Below are 12,535 nucleotides of genomic sequence, written 5' to 3'. Positions count from 1 at the left end.
CTTTGAGTACTTTTGGAGCGCGGTTTTATCTCGCAATTTGAATAAATTTTTCATCCAGGCGCGTTACACTGTGATCATACGCGATTGGTAGAGATGTGATTTTTTCACCGTTTTATTTATGAATTCGCGATAGGATAAGGCAGATTTATCTAGATATTCGAACTTTTCCTTTGTAGCTCCTATAACAATAATTTATTCTCAAGATATACAAAGATAATAAATTATTAATACAAAATAATCATCGATTAGCTTTTGTTATATATTCAGTATATTGGCAAACAACATTCTAATACCGCTGTTTTTATTTTATATTTTAAATTATACGTATGAAATATAGTACACTTCGCTTATTACTTTTACGTTTCAAATATGTAAAAAATTGCTTATATTTTCACGTAAGTAGTTCTCATTTTAATTTTTGTATATAATACTTTAACTCAATTTATTAGTACTATAAGTTCATATCATTATCAACAAATGACATTCATGTTAATTCATTTTTGTATATGTTTTATAATATTTAAACACATTGATATCATAGCAATTGTTATTATTTAACTAGATCCAATAACATTTCAATAATAACAAGTTTTCGTCATTGTGCATAAAACAATAAAGCCTATATTCAATAAACTAAATAAGTTACAACAACTTATTAAAATTATAACGATAATAAATAAAATATTTGAAAATTTCAAATCTTTTTGTGTAATTGTTTTTTTCCTTCATATGAGTAAGATATTTTTTTTATTATTTCAATACCGCATAAAATAATTTTAATATTTAATTATTTTTAAGAATATGGATTTTCTTTATAAGCAAGATATCATGGTATCGTCTTATAAAACGGAAAGAGATAAACTTATTGCTGTCAAACGGTGGAATGTTAGAAAGTTTTTTAAATTATTAGGTAAGAATATGCACAGTGTAAAAATAATTTTAAATGAAATATTTGTTTTATAAATTTGATTTTTTATAGAAAAATTGGAAGATTTTTTCGAAAATGATAAATGTTACCGACTAGCCGATAATTATTTGATAGCTATGGTTTTTACATATTTTTTGAGGGCATCACTCAATCCAGAAGAATATACGAAACAGAATTTTTTCGCTGCATTGTAAATTATACTTATAATATTAATTATTTTAATATTATTTGGTAATAATATATTTATTCAATTTTAGAAAATTTTTCAAATTTATTTATGTTGTAAAATTAATTTGCATTAAAATTGAAAATTATCTTATAAATAGTTATTATTGATTGAAAAAATATGATTCTTTATTACTAAATAAATTATCAAATAATAAATTAATTTTAATTTTTGAAAATTATTAATTAATATTCTTGATTTTTAATTTACAATATACATTGTATGTATAATATTCAATATATTGACATACAATGTAAACAATAATAAATTCTTTTGTCTTAACTTCATTAGCAGATGAAAGAAAAAATTAAAATTTTATTGTATATGAACTTATGATTATTTCATCAGAAAAGAAACAAGTTAAATTACAAGAATTAATTGTATATAGATGCTTAAAATAAATAAAATTGTTGTCGATAGTTTAAATAAGTTCTAATACAAATTTATAATATAAATTAAAAACTGAACATAATTTATAAAAATTTTTAAAAATGTCTATATTTTACAAAAAAAATATACTAAATTTTAAAATATCTAAACTAATTTATATATAAGAAATAATAATAATTTAATCAAATATTAAAAGTTAACTATTCATTATAATTAATATTTTTAAAATTCTAATGATTAAAAATATTTATATACAAATTATTAAATTTGTTTTTAAAGATATTTATAAAATTGTAATTGTTAATCTACTAAAAAAGTAATTTAATAACTAGTTTTTTATTAAGTATTAAAGGCTAATCATTTATTTTAATTATATTGATATATTATAGAAAAATCAATAAAATTAATGAAGATTTTATTTTATTTTCACAACAATTTTAAAACGTATTACTCACTTATGATTACGATTTTAATAGAATGTTTTTAATATTAAACAATGCATCAATATTTATGTTAATACTATAAATTTCAAAAAATATTTCTTTCAATAGTAAAAAAAATAATTATTTAATGCTTCGATAAGTAGATAGTTCATTGAAAAAGTACGAAAAATCACGTACTTCATTGAAATATTGAGAAATTGATTACTTCAACATTTAATTTGTATGAAAATAAATAAGACTTTGAATGTTTATGACGAAGTATAACAAATCTTTATTAATTTAATACAAATAGATATCTCGCTTACAATATGGAAGAAGATGAAAGTGAGTTTATGCTATCAGAAGTCGAAAGTTGGCTTGGTTGTGGTATCAGTGAGTTAAAACATAAACGCTATGCACTATTCAGACGTATGGAATATCGGGGTGCAGTATCACGTTCCTGCTGTGATGTTGTAATGAGGTCTGTAAATCCGGAACATAAGATATGGCTAAGACGCCGACACGTTTACCATTCTGGCGTCGTCAACGGAGGAATATACTTTGATCACGAGTAAGTAAACTTGTAATTGCTATTGTTACGTGTTAATATGACTATACAAATATTTAAATTATTTAAAATAATTATTTCATTTAAACTTCAAATTAGTTCAAAAACTATGTTAAATGCAGCACTGTTTTTTACAGATTTTTTTTTATAAATAAGTTTAATTTCAAATTACTTATTACAAGAATAATTTTTTTATGTATTTACAGAATAGAAGATATTTGTCCCACTTGTAAAAATGATAGTGAATGTGAAATAGAATACTAGTTTACAATAAAAAAAGAACACTGATATTGAATAAATAGATTACATAATATAAATAAAGCGTTAATTTTATTTAATTGAATAAAAATTCATAATAGCATATTTCTATTTTATGTTTCATTGTATTTATTAAAAAGTATACAATGAACAATGATAATTAGATAATATCTGATACTAAATTTCATATGGCTGATATGATGCTTTAAATAATTATAAAAAATTTTTTAAATAAATGTTCATGAACTGAATAAAATATACATGTATATTTCTTTGTATAAAAATCACAAAATATAAATGTTGAGTGATTTTTCATTATAAATTGCTTTCCTTGTATTATAAAAAAATATTTAATTGTTTCCATCAATCATATATATAAAATACACGCACGTTTTGTTTTTCTAGTGTCAATGTATATGCCTATTTAATTGCGTTGATTTTAGAACAATTCTGGGACTTTGTCTTTTTGGCGTGATAGGTAATACGGCTTTCATCGGAGTTCGACGTGAATTTAATATTGATTTCCTTGCTGATAATGATTTCACACTCCTTGGTGTTTTTACATTCAAGGGCTTTTTGATGTGTGGTGTTTTACATATGGAATTTTCATTGATCTTGTACACATCGTTGCTTATTATGCTCTGTACCAATTGATTATCTTTCTGCAAATTGTAAGTGTTAGCTTATTTTTTATTTACACGTGAATTATTCAAGCGTGTTGATTGCCCAAGATTATTACAATGAATAATTACCTCTATTTTTAATAATGGCGAGGTGTTTGGTGTTCGACGATTTTTATCGTGTTTTCTACGAACAATGATTTCGTTGTTGTGTTTTTTAGTTCCTATACAGATTTAAGTTACATTAATAATCAATAAAAATAGAATCATGTACTCATGTTAGATTTACATTAATTAGTATAGTATTGTTAACACGATAATAATTATCGTTTCTGTTCATGGAAGCAATATCAAAGAATGTTATATATATTTAAATTCAAGGTAATTAAAGAATATAAGAGAAATTACTGATATAAAATAATGGCTGAAAAAAAAAATTAAACTATATTACTATATATTTTTGTTATTAAAATATTTTAATTCAATCTTTAATTTTGGATCTTTATTTTTCACTTAATTTTTTCTAATTGCAAAATTATTATTGTTTCTTAGGCTTAATTCAATAGACTTAATATACAGTAGTTTTAAGTAGGAATTAATTTTTTCAAATTGTAAATTTGTTTTAATAAAATGTGCAACAAAAGTAAACCATTTGTCGATAAAATTTCGAAAAATTCTAAATAAATTATAATTCTGATAGCATAAACTATTTTTTAAATTTAGAAAGCTATATATAATTATTAATTATTTATTTAAATTTTAAAATGGTGCGTTTTGTTGATTATATTTGTTTCCATACATAAATTTAACCAATCCATTATATTCATTCATTCTATATTTCTATATATAATTTAAAAATTTAACCATGTTTGTTCGTACCATGTGGTGTTCGAAAGCCTTCTTTTTCAGAAGTGGGCGCTGTCATTTGCACTCTAACTGATTTACGGCGGCTGAAATCTATGCTTTCCTTTGATGGATCATCAAAGAGTTTCGCTTTCGCCAATACCATCCCTGCATTCTGTGTTCGTAATTTAGCTACTGAAGCTCGACCGGTTTGTGGTACTGGGGTAAGTAACTTTGCCTCTTGTTGGAAGTATATGTCGGCATCTTTCCATGAAACTGTTTTCTCTTTTCGAGACTCTGACATCTTTCTACTGATATCTATACTTTCAGAATAATTGAATGTCAAATTCTGTTGGCTGTTCGTCTTTCTAAGTTCTTTGATTTTATTGTTAAAGTACTGAGAATTGTCAATGAACTCGCAGCTATGAAAGGATGAAGCTCGTCGTACCGCCACTGGGTTCAAAGCATTTTGACGGCTACTATTCAATAAAAAATCATTTTTAATGCTGTATAAATGTTACATAAATAATACTATGTTTTAAATTCGATAATTATTTGGTACGGAAATTCCACTAATAACATACAAATGATATTCTTAAGACCCATTTTCAATTAAAATTACCTCATAGGGGAGAGCTCGATACTTTGGAAAACATCATCGTCAAGGAATCCAAAATCCTCGTTACTTAAGGAGTCACGCGTATGTTCAGCTGTATGATTGATAAGGGTATTGAGCTGTTCCTGAAGATAATTAAGTCGAGCGTTCGTCGCTTCACTGCAGAATGGAGCGCTGTGTCGAGTTTCAAGTTTTGGTATTTGCTCTATGTTTTTGTACGAGTCGCGCTTAACTAAAGGTTTACTACGTTTTAAATTACACTGCTTAGGACAATAATTGTTCAAACGCTGGTCAGACTTAAGTACGGAATTTCGAACGTCCAGTTTATCGGCTGCGTGCCAAGAAATGGTACGATGTATTTTTCTGTTGGCAAAAATATTTTTTTTTTAAGACACAGCTTTTAACAACTTGTTATCACTTAATTTATTTATGTACTTAATTAAATAGTTATTGCATAGGAGTTTTCTTGCGACTATTAATACGATAGATATTGTGCCTATTTACTATATTTGATATTTCCCATTAAAAATTAAGTTTTAATTTATATTTTATTGTTTTATGAATGCGTTATTTGAGTAATATGCAAAAAATATTTTTGAAATCAATATTAACAAAAAAAAATTAATAAAATGGATGAATTTTTTAAATTTCTTATACAAAGATAAAAATAAATATTTTAATTATAATTGTAAATAATGATTCAGTTTACTATTAACTATTTTATAATTTTATCTCACAATAACAAAAAATGTAATAAGTGATTAAAAATGTAAATACTATTGTGAATCATTTTTTAAATATAAATATTTGCATTTTAATAACAAACATATATTAACAATTTATAAGTATTTTAAAATCACAATTCAAATATAAATGTTTCAAATTGACATTTTATTAATACAGTGCAAAATATGCATTCATTTTACCTTATTGGCTTTTCTTGAGATCTTCTTCTCAAACTTCCAATTTTTCTTGCACTTGGAGACCTTATAATTTTATGCTCTGTGGATTTTCTTATCTTTAATTCTTTGCTAAGCCTTTTAGCTAATTGATCTGTACTCGCAATATTTTCAATATTCGACTCTTCCAAAGTTTTTTCATATTGGCTTTGTACTATAGTTATTGGATTTACAGTTAACATATTAACAGATTCACTAGTTATATTTTTGAACTCTTGGGAAATGCGAGATTCTATTGCTGATACTCTATGCTTAATTTCTTCATATTCACTTTTAGGTATTTGAACATATTCTTCTGGATTATGAATCACTGTTTTAGAATTAACTGATATATTTGATGATGATCTTCTTAGAGAATATGAATGCATAGATTTCCTTGTGGAACTAAAGCGTTTACATTTGACTTTGTTTTCAGAACTTGATTTCTTTTGAGAAATTTGTTCGCTACAATCATCTGATAGATTAATATTAGCATCTATAAAAACTTCTTCCAAAGTTTTATCTTGAATTGAATTTCGTATTTTAATTTGTGGTGAAGATAAAGGTGAATCGATACTTTTACTTCTGCCTCTTTTTTTCGAATCAAATGAGTTGTTACTCGAACTCCAGCGTCTTTCCATACAAGGGCTAAAAGATGTTTTACATATTTCTATATTTTGGGTATTCATTTTTTGTTTAGGTTTCGGTACAAAACGATCCAAACTGAGCCTCAATTTCTTTGGTTTCTCAATTTTATCACAAATTTTTCTAAAATATTTGTAAACTTTTAAAAATTTCATTTCATTTTAAATAGATTTTGAAATTAATAAACATGTATTAACTTACATATCTGAGTAAATTTTATAGTATTTTTGTGTTCCAAGTTTTTGATTTGGACTTTTTTCTTTTAAAGGACTATTGAAATGTATTAAAAAGTTATTTATTTTTGAAAGGATAATTTTATATCAATATTAAAAATGTTAAATATAAAACCATGCAAAACATACTTTGGATTATTAGAAACTGGGGAAGAAAATAGGTAAGTATGACCAAAGGAAGTACAAGCAGGCATAACTTCAAATACATTTCGTCTGTAATAGAATGATAAAATACTTTCAGAGATAATCTAAAAAAAAAAAGGTTCCAATCCATGCAGTATTGTTAAAGTATAATATACAAGTATTGAAACCAAACTGGTATATACAAAACAAACTGATTACTTGATTTTTATTGACACTGATTGACATTTAAATTTTTATTAAAATATAACGAAAAAAATTAAGTTAACAAAACATGCTTGATAATAAATAAAAATATACATACTGTCTTTTAATATTTAATAAATCTGTATTATCTTGTACTTTTCGTTTTTTCGATGCTTTCACAGATGGTGTATACAAGTGACAAGCTGTCTCAATAGCCAGAAGATTTTCTGAACCATCCACTTCATTTGGAGAATTATTTTTTCCAACTATTTTTTTCAAACCACTTAGCATTCCTGTAATAATATATAAAATTAATTTTATTAATAAATATACTTAAATATCCTTATACATATTATTTAAAAAATAGAATACTTGTAAGACTTCCACTACGATGTTTTTTCTTTTTACTTTTAAATGAAGCCCAAGGATCAGATCGATTAAGTTCAATATCAATACTTCCAACATTATCCATTGAAATAAATTCTGAGATATCATTAGGTAAAATACCAATTTTTTCAGCATTTTCAATTAAGAGCTTTAAGAAATTAATAAATATTCTTTAATTGTTCAATATTCATTAAAATACAAAAAATTACCTTAACAATTGTTAGATGAGCTTCTAATCTAGACTGAACTGCAAGCATAGTGGTTTCTTGTAAAGGCATAATATTTGGTCCCATAACTCTTGCTAAATTATCAATTCCCATTTTATTTTGCTTTTCGTAAGAAGCAACTGTCTTTAAAAATTCCATAAGATATGCTAATGTATTTAAATGGTGAGGAGGTAGTAGAATACAAGCTAACAATAATGCATTTATCTTATTCATTTTAAGCATATTACATCTTATAAATAGATCATGATAAACAAAAGGTATTAAAGGCTCTGGTAAATTTCTCAAGAATGTTTTCAAACAATTAGCTACATCTATTGCATTATTTTTTTCTCCTAAATTTCCTCCACCATCAAGTCTTGAAATAATTTCTTTTTGTCTAAGTTGTGAGCCAGCTTTCCTGAATAAGCCTTCTTGATATACATTTTGTAACAGAAATGTTGCAGCTTGACATACAAATACTGGAATATGAATAATTGCTCCTGATGATAAATTAACAACATCTAGTGGTAAATAAGAAAGTGGAGTTCTAAATACTTTTTTTAAAGCACTATCTCTATTCGGTTTATCTGTTTTAACATTTTTCTTGATACGGTACTTAACCCCTAAACTTCGCAAATTTCTCGAAACTACTTGATAAACTTTTTCTTTGTGTAAAACGTCGTAAATTAACATTTTTATAATCACCGCTTATGGTATTTCTTTGAAAATAGATTTACTATATTATCCATTCATCAATTTAGCAAACACATATAAATTAAAAAATCGTCTTATATCAACACCATAATGCTTAAATATGGATACACCTAAGAGATTAAAAAAACAGATTTATGATCTAAATTCCTTTTATTATATAATTTACTTTTTATCAATTTACAAGATAAATTAATTAAAATAGTTTATTAAGCTAAGTCATAATATAAAAATTAAATTATGTTGCCGTTATAAAAGAAAAATATATGAGAATTAAGATTTTAAATTCACCATTGTAACTAAACTTAATATAGTAACCGCCAAAATCTTTAAGCTTAGTTTATATGGTACACGCACTTTAAATTATATTTTAATAATAATTTTCTTTTTATATAATATATTATAATAATTAAAATAATAAGTCACGACATTATTCAAAGTTAATAATTATTTTAATACAACTACTTTATTTATATGAAAATATTAAAACGCGAAAAAATTATCCTTGTGAGAATGCACCCTAATATTGAGCCTTGCATATTATCAGTCAAAATTATTTTTAAAGGTACTTCATGAATTTGCCTCGCTTATCAGTAAAGTATAAAATTATATTTATATATCAAATCATATTATAATATAAATAAAAATATTAATGAAACAATTTGCGCGCACGTGATGAGAATATAGTTTGAATAACTAGATGAATGTTAATATATTACAATTGGCATTGTATATATAGCTTGATATTATCCATATTAAGCTGATATGAAAATATGAAATAATTACTTGATTTTGTAGATATAGTACTTATATGCACGCAATATATATGAAAATAATCGATGATGCAAAATATCTTCTTCCATCTGATACCATATTGATTTTTCAGTTATTTATTTGATTACCACCTCCGCAAATCTATTATGAATCTGTTACCTGTATTATAACATGGATGCGGTTCGTTTGTAAGGAAAATGTAATTGTTGTATATTAAGTTTTTAAACAATGGACATACATATATTTGCAGATATGTTAAAAAACTGATATACTTTATACAGAGCATGAAAGTTTGCAACTAATATTTGTAATTATGTAAAAATGTAAACTAACCAACGTTTATCTGAAATGGCGCCGCCAAAAGAAAAGTGGATTAGACGATTTGTTATATCAGAAACAAGCCGTCATACAAAAGATTTCACTATTTATAAAGTTACTTCACTGGTATATATTTATATTTATATACAGATACTATTTTCTATGATAAAAATACATGTTTTAGTAAACAATTGTCATAATTAATTTTAATGTTTCAGATGTTTTTAAAGAGATCGCCTGATATTATTTCTAAAGTCTCCATTTGGAAACGTTACAGTGAATTTAAAAAGCTTCATAGCACTTTACAAGTATTGCATTCAACTTTGCAAATTAAGGAACCTTTTCCACTTTTCCCCAAGCCAAAGTTTTTTGGAAGATTTGAAACTGAAGTAATTGAAGAAAGAAAAGAGTGTGCTTTAAAGCTTTTAGAATTCATTGGACGTTATAATGCATTATATACTAGTGATGTTTTTGTCAAATTTTTTGAAAATGATCGTTTAAATAAACAGTCTGTTGATTGTTCCTATTCTTTAAGTTCGGACACTTCAGAAGATGATAAAACCACAAATTATGATACTATAGAAAACACATTTTCTTCTACAACAGATCTTCCTAAATTTGTGTGTACTAAAAAGATGATACCAATTGTAGTTAAAAATAAAATTGATATTCAAGCAAATAACATAAACAGTAAATCAATTAATAGAAAATCAACAGTAATTACAAATAAATATGAACAAAATAAAATAAGTTGTAATATTAATAATACCAAAAATAATTTAAGTGATATTGCTGATGAATCATCGACATTGATTTGTAAAGAAAATGATTTAAAAAATGGGATTAATAATTTTTCTGTAATAATTCATGATGGCTCTGATTTAACACATACTATTGAAAAAGATGCACAGTATATTTTAATTGCAGCTGCACACATGAGTGCTGCTTTTCGTCATGAAGCAATTGCTGAATACGAAGAAGCTTTTACTCAGTATAAACTTGGTATTTCACATCTTATCAATGGAATTCAAACTGAAGTAGATCAAGGAAAAAAGACAAAAATTCAACACAAAATAACAAAGTACTTGCACAGAGCAGAAAAACTGTACAACAGACATTTAAATTGCAATATTTCAGTATTACTTAAACCTGTTACAGAGTTACGTAATTATAAAGTTATTGACCTTAAGGAGTCAATGATGGTAGTTAAAGATATACTGCAAGGATTTAAAAGAGTTATAAAGGTAATGATTATAGATCTTTATTATTCTATTGGATCTTAACTTAAATCTAAGAATAATATAAATTAAGATAAGCTTTTTATAAATAAAAAATATTAAGTTATATGCTCAGATTGTACCTTTTAAATTGTATTTATAATAATAACAGTAACTATCAAATAATAATAATAATCATTTTAATTTGAGACTGTAGAAAAAGTAGATGGTTCTCAAAAAAATAATAGCTATATTTTACGAGGAAAAGTACCTTACATGGTTCAGTTATATTCATGCGTACAAACAGATTCTACAGTTTTTTTAATTTTACAGTATATGCGGTGAGTTTAACAATTTAATTTTAATTTTAAAATTTTAAAGAATGTTTTATATATTTTTAAAACAATTTATTATTTATAATAAATTTTATTAATTTTTTTATAGTAATGGAAAACTGTGGGACTTTATTAAAAGTAATTATAAACCAGATGAAAGGAAATATAGTTTTCAAAAAAGAAAGCATTCAAGATCTTTTAGTTGTAATGCAATAATTCAAAATAATTTGCTAGCATGTACTCAAGAGAAACACCCAGAAACACAATTTATTAACAAAGAAAAGAATTCTTTAATACCTATAAAAAATGATATTGTATCTGGAGATACGAAAGAATTAGTTGAAAATGCCCAAAAATTATTAGAATCTGTTAATGCCACTTTAAAGCGCAGTAATTCTATTGCTGGCAAGCTGAATGAATCAGAAAGTTTTTTATATAATAAACAACATGCAAATAATAAAATAAGTAATGGTATTTTTGATTGGAAAAATAATTCAGAACAAAATATCTTGTGTACAGAAGAGAATGTTGGCAAACAAAAAATAGATCTTACTGGATTATTTGTAAATGATAACTGTAAAGAGTTTAATAATGATAAATGTGAACAAGTATATACAAAAAATAAAAATATATCAAAACATAATATTAAAACATTAAAAATCGGAAATGTTATACAGTTAACGAATGCAAGTTTAGTTAATATACCTATTACTGAAAAAAGTTGGAATAAAATGTCTTTTAACATTTTTGAAAATCGATCTCAATTAAAAAAAGGAGACAATTATTCTATAGAAATAGAAAAACAAATGTGGATAATTTCAGAATCAGATGTAAAAATTTGGGCTGCAGAAATCCTTTTGACACTGGAGGCTCTTCATCAGCAAGATGTTATCATATCAAATCTACGACCAGATAATATTTTGATAGACGACTATGGAAATGTTAGCATGACATATATTGTACCTCATAGAAATATTGAATTATTGAACTTAAAAAAGCCCTATTCTTCACCTGAATTATGTATGTTTACACCACCCATCTCAATATCTACATCGGCTGATGTTTGGAGTTTCGGAGTTCTTTTATATGAATTATTAACTGGATATGTAAGTTTTAATTTTTAAATTCAATCCTTAATTTTTTTTTAAACAAATAATTTCATGTTTTTTATAAGATATTTATAAACAAAAAAATAAGTGTAATTATATATGTTAAATATCTTCTAGGATTTTCAGATGAAACATCCAGGTCAATTTCATTCACATTCCTTAGTGAACATTCCAAATAATTTATCAGACCATGCAAAGTCTCTTCTATTTAATGTAAGAAATGTGTAGTTATATTTTCTACATCTAACTAATTATTTATTTTAACTGATTTTTTAATGTTACAAATATTTTAGATACTAAAATATAAACCTAGTGATCGTTTGACGATTCCAGAGATAAAACAACATTCTTTTTTTATCGGAATAGTTTGGTTGGAACTTCTTAATGCTCAAATTTGAGAAATGTATTTTTTTAATTTTTTTATTAAACTTTATGTTATGAAAAATTTGCTGTTTAGGTATTGA

General features: G+C 24.8%; 3 protein-coding genes across 5 annotated transcripts; 2 read left to right on the top strand and 1 right to left on the bottom strand.

The window, feature by feature from the left end:
• The first annotated feature begins 329 nt into the window (after positions 1–329).
• LOC105360874 (speedy protein 1-A-like) lies at positions 330–2,828 on the top strand. The gene is made up of 5 exons (XM_011497878.1): positions 330–395; positions 799–910; positions 980–1,118; positions 2,280–2,537; positions 2,741–2,828. The coding sequence occupies exons 2-5, from the start codon at positions 802–804 to the stop codon at positions 2,796–2,798; spliced, it is 564 nt and encodes a 187-aa protein (XP_011496180.1). The 5' UTR covers positions 330–395; positions 799–801; the 3' UTR covers positions 2,799–2,828.
• Positions 2,829–3,171: 343 nt separating this feature from the next.
• LOC105360873 (rho GTPase-activating protein gacN) lies at positions 3,172–8,426 on the bottom strand. 2 transcript variants are annotated; one of them, XM_011497876.1, is made up of 9 exons: positions 7,611–8,426; positions 7,387–7,549; positions 7,133–7,307; positions 6,656–6,724; positions 5,798–6,577; positions 4,878–5,234; positions 4,292–4,731; positions 3,545–3,636; positions 3,172–3,454 (listed from the first exon to the last, which is right to left on the bottom strand). In XM_011497876.1, exons 1-9 carry the CDS (start codon positions 8,298–8,300, stop codon positions 3,200–3,202), a joined length of 3,021 nt encoding a protein of 1,006 aa, XP_011496178.1. In that variant the 5' UTR covers positions 8,301–8,426; the 3' UTR covers positions 3,172–3,199. The 2 variants fall into 2 exon arrangements, with proteins under 2 accessions (XP_011496178.1, XP_011496179.1); XM_011497877.1 differs by lacking the exon at positions 6,656–6,724 and having other exon boundaries at positions 4,292–4,734; positions 7,611–8,424.
• Positions 8,427–8,838: 412 nt separating this feature from the next.
• Positions 8,839–12,535, top strand: LOC105360872 (ribosomal protein S6 kinase delta-1). 2 transcript variants are annotated; one of them, XM_011497874.1, is made up of 7 exons: positions 8,839–8,883; positions 9,205–9,536; positions 9,629–10,654; positions 10,838–10,968; positions 11,072–12,068; positions 12,189–12,284; positions 12,365–12,535. In XM_011497874.1, exons 2-7 carry the CDS (start codon positions 9,441–9,443, stop codon positions 12,467–12,469), a joined length of 2,451 nt encoding a protein of 816 aa, XP_011496176.1. In that variant the 5' UTR covers positions 8,839–8,883; positions 9,205–9,440; the 3' UTR covers positions 12,470–12,535. The 2 variants fall into 2 exon arrangements, with proteins under 2 accessions (XP_011496176.1, XP_011496175.1); XM_011497873.1 differs by lacking the exon at positions 8,839–8,883 and having other exon boundaries at positions 8,939–9,536.

The sequence above is a fragment of the Ceratosolen solmsi genome, unplaced genomic scaffold (assembly GCF_000503995.2).
Source record: "Ceratosolen solmsi marchali unplaced genomic scaffold, CerSol_1.0 scaffold14, whole genome shotgun sequence".
Taxonomy (NCBI): domain Eukaryota; kingdom Metazoa; phylum Arthropoda; class Insecta; order Hymenoptera; family Agaonidae; genus Ceratosolen; species Ceratosolen solmsi.
The sequence above is the reverse complement of the archived record's forward strand: the minus strand, read 5'-3'. Positions and strand labels throughout refer to the sequence as shown.

Coding starts and splice junctions, on each gene's coding strand:
- LOC105360874 (XM_011497878.1), top strand. CDS start 802: ATGGATTTTCTTTATAAGCAAGATATCATGGTATCGTCTTATAAAACG. Junction 911..979: donor AAAGTTTTTTAAATTATTAG/GTAAGAATATGC, acceptor GATTTTTTATAG/AAAAATTGGAAGATTTTTTC. Junction 1,119..2,279: donor CAGAATTTTTTCGCTGCATT/GTAAATTATACT, acceptor TAATACAAATAG/ATATCTCGCTTACAATATGG.
- LOC105360873 (XM_011497876.1), bottom strand. CDS start 8,300: ATGTTAATTTACGACGTTTTACACAAAGAAAAAGTTTATCAAGTAGTT. Junction 6,578..6,655: donor TATAAAATTTACTCAGATAT/GTAAGTTAATAC, acceptor CAAATATTTTAG/AAAAATTTGTGATAAAATTG. Junction 4,732..4,877: donor ATCGAGCTCTCCCCTATGAG/GTAATTTTAATT, acceptor ATTGAATAGTAG/CCGTCAAAATGCTTTGAACC.
- LOC105360872 (XM_011497874.1), top strand. CDS start 9,441: ATGGCGCCGCCAAAAGAAAAGTGGATTAGACGATTTGTTATATCAGAA. Junction 12,069..12,188: donor ATGAATTATTAACTGGATAT/GTAAGTTTTAAT, acceptor AATATCTTCTAG/GATTTTCAGATGAAACATCC. Junction 12,285..12,364: donor CAAAGTCTCTTCTATTTAAT/GTAAGAAATGTG, acceptor CAAATATTTTAG/ATACTAAAATATAAACCTAG.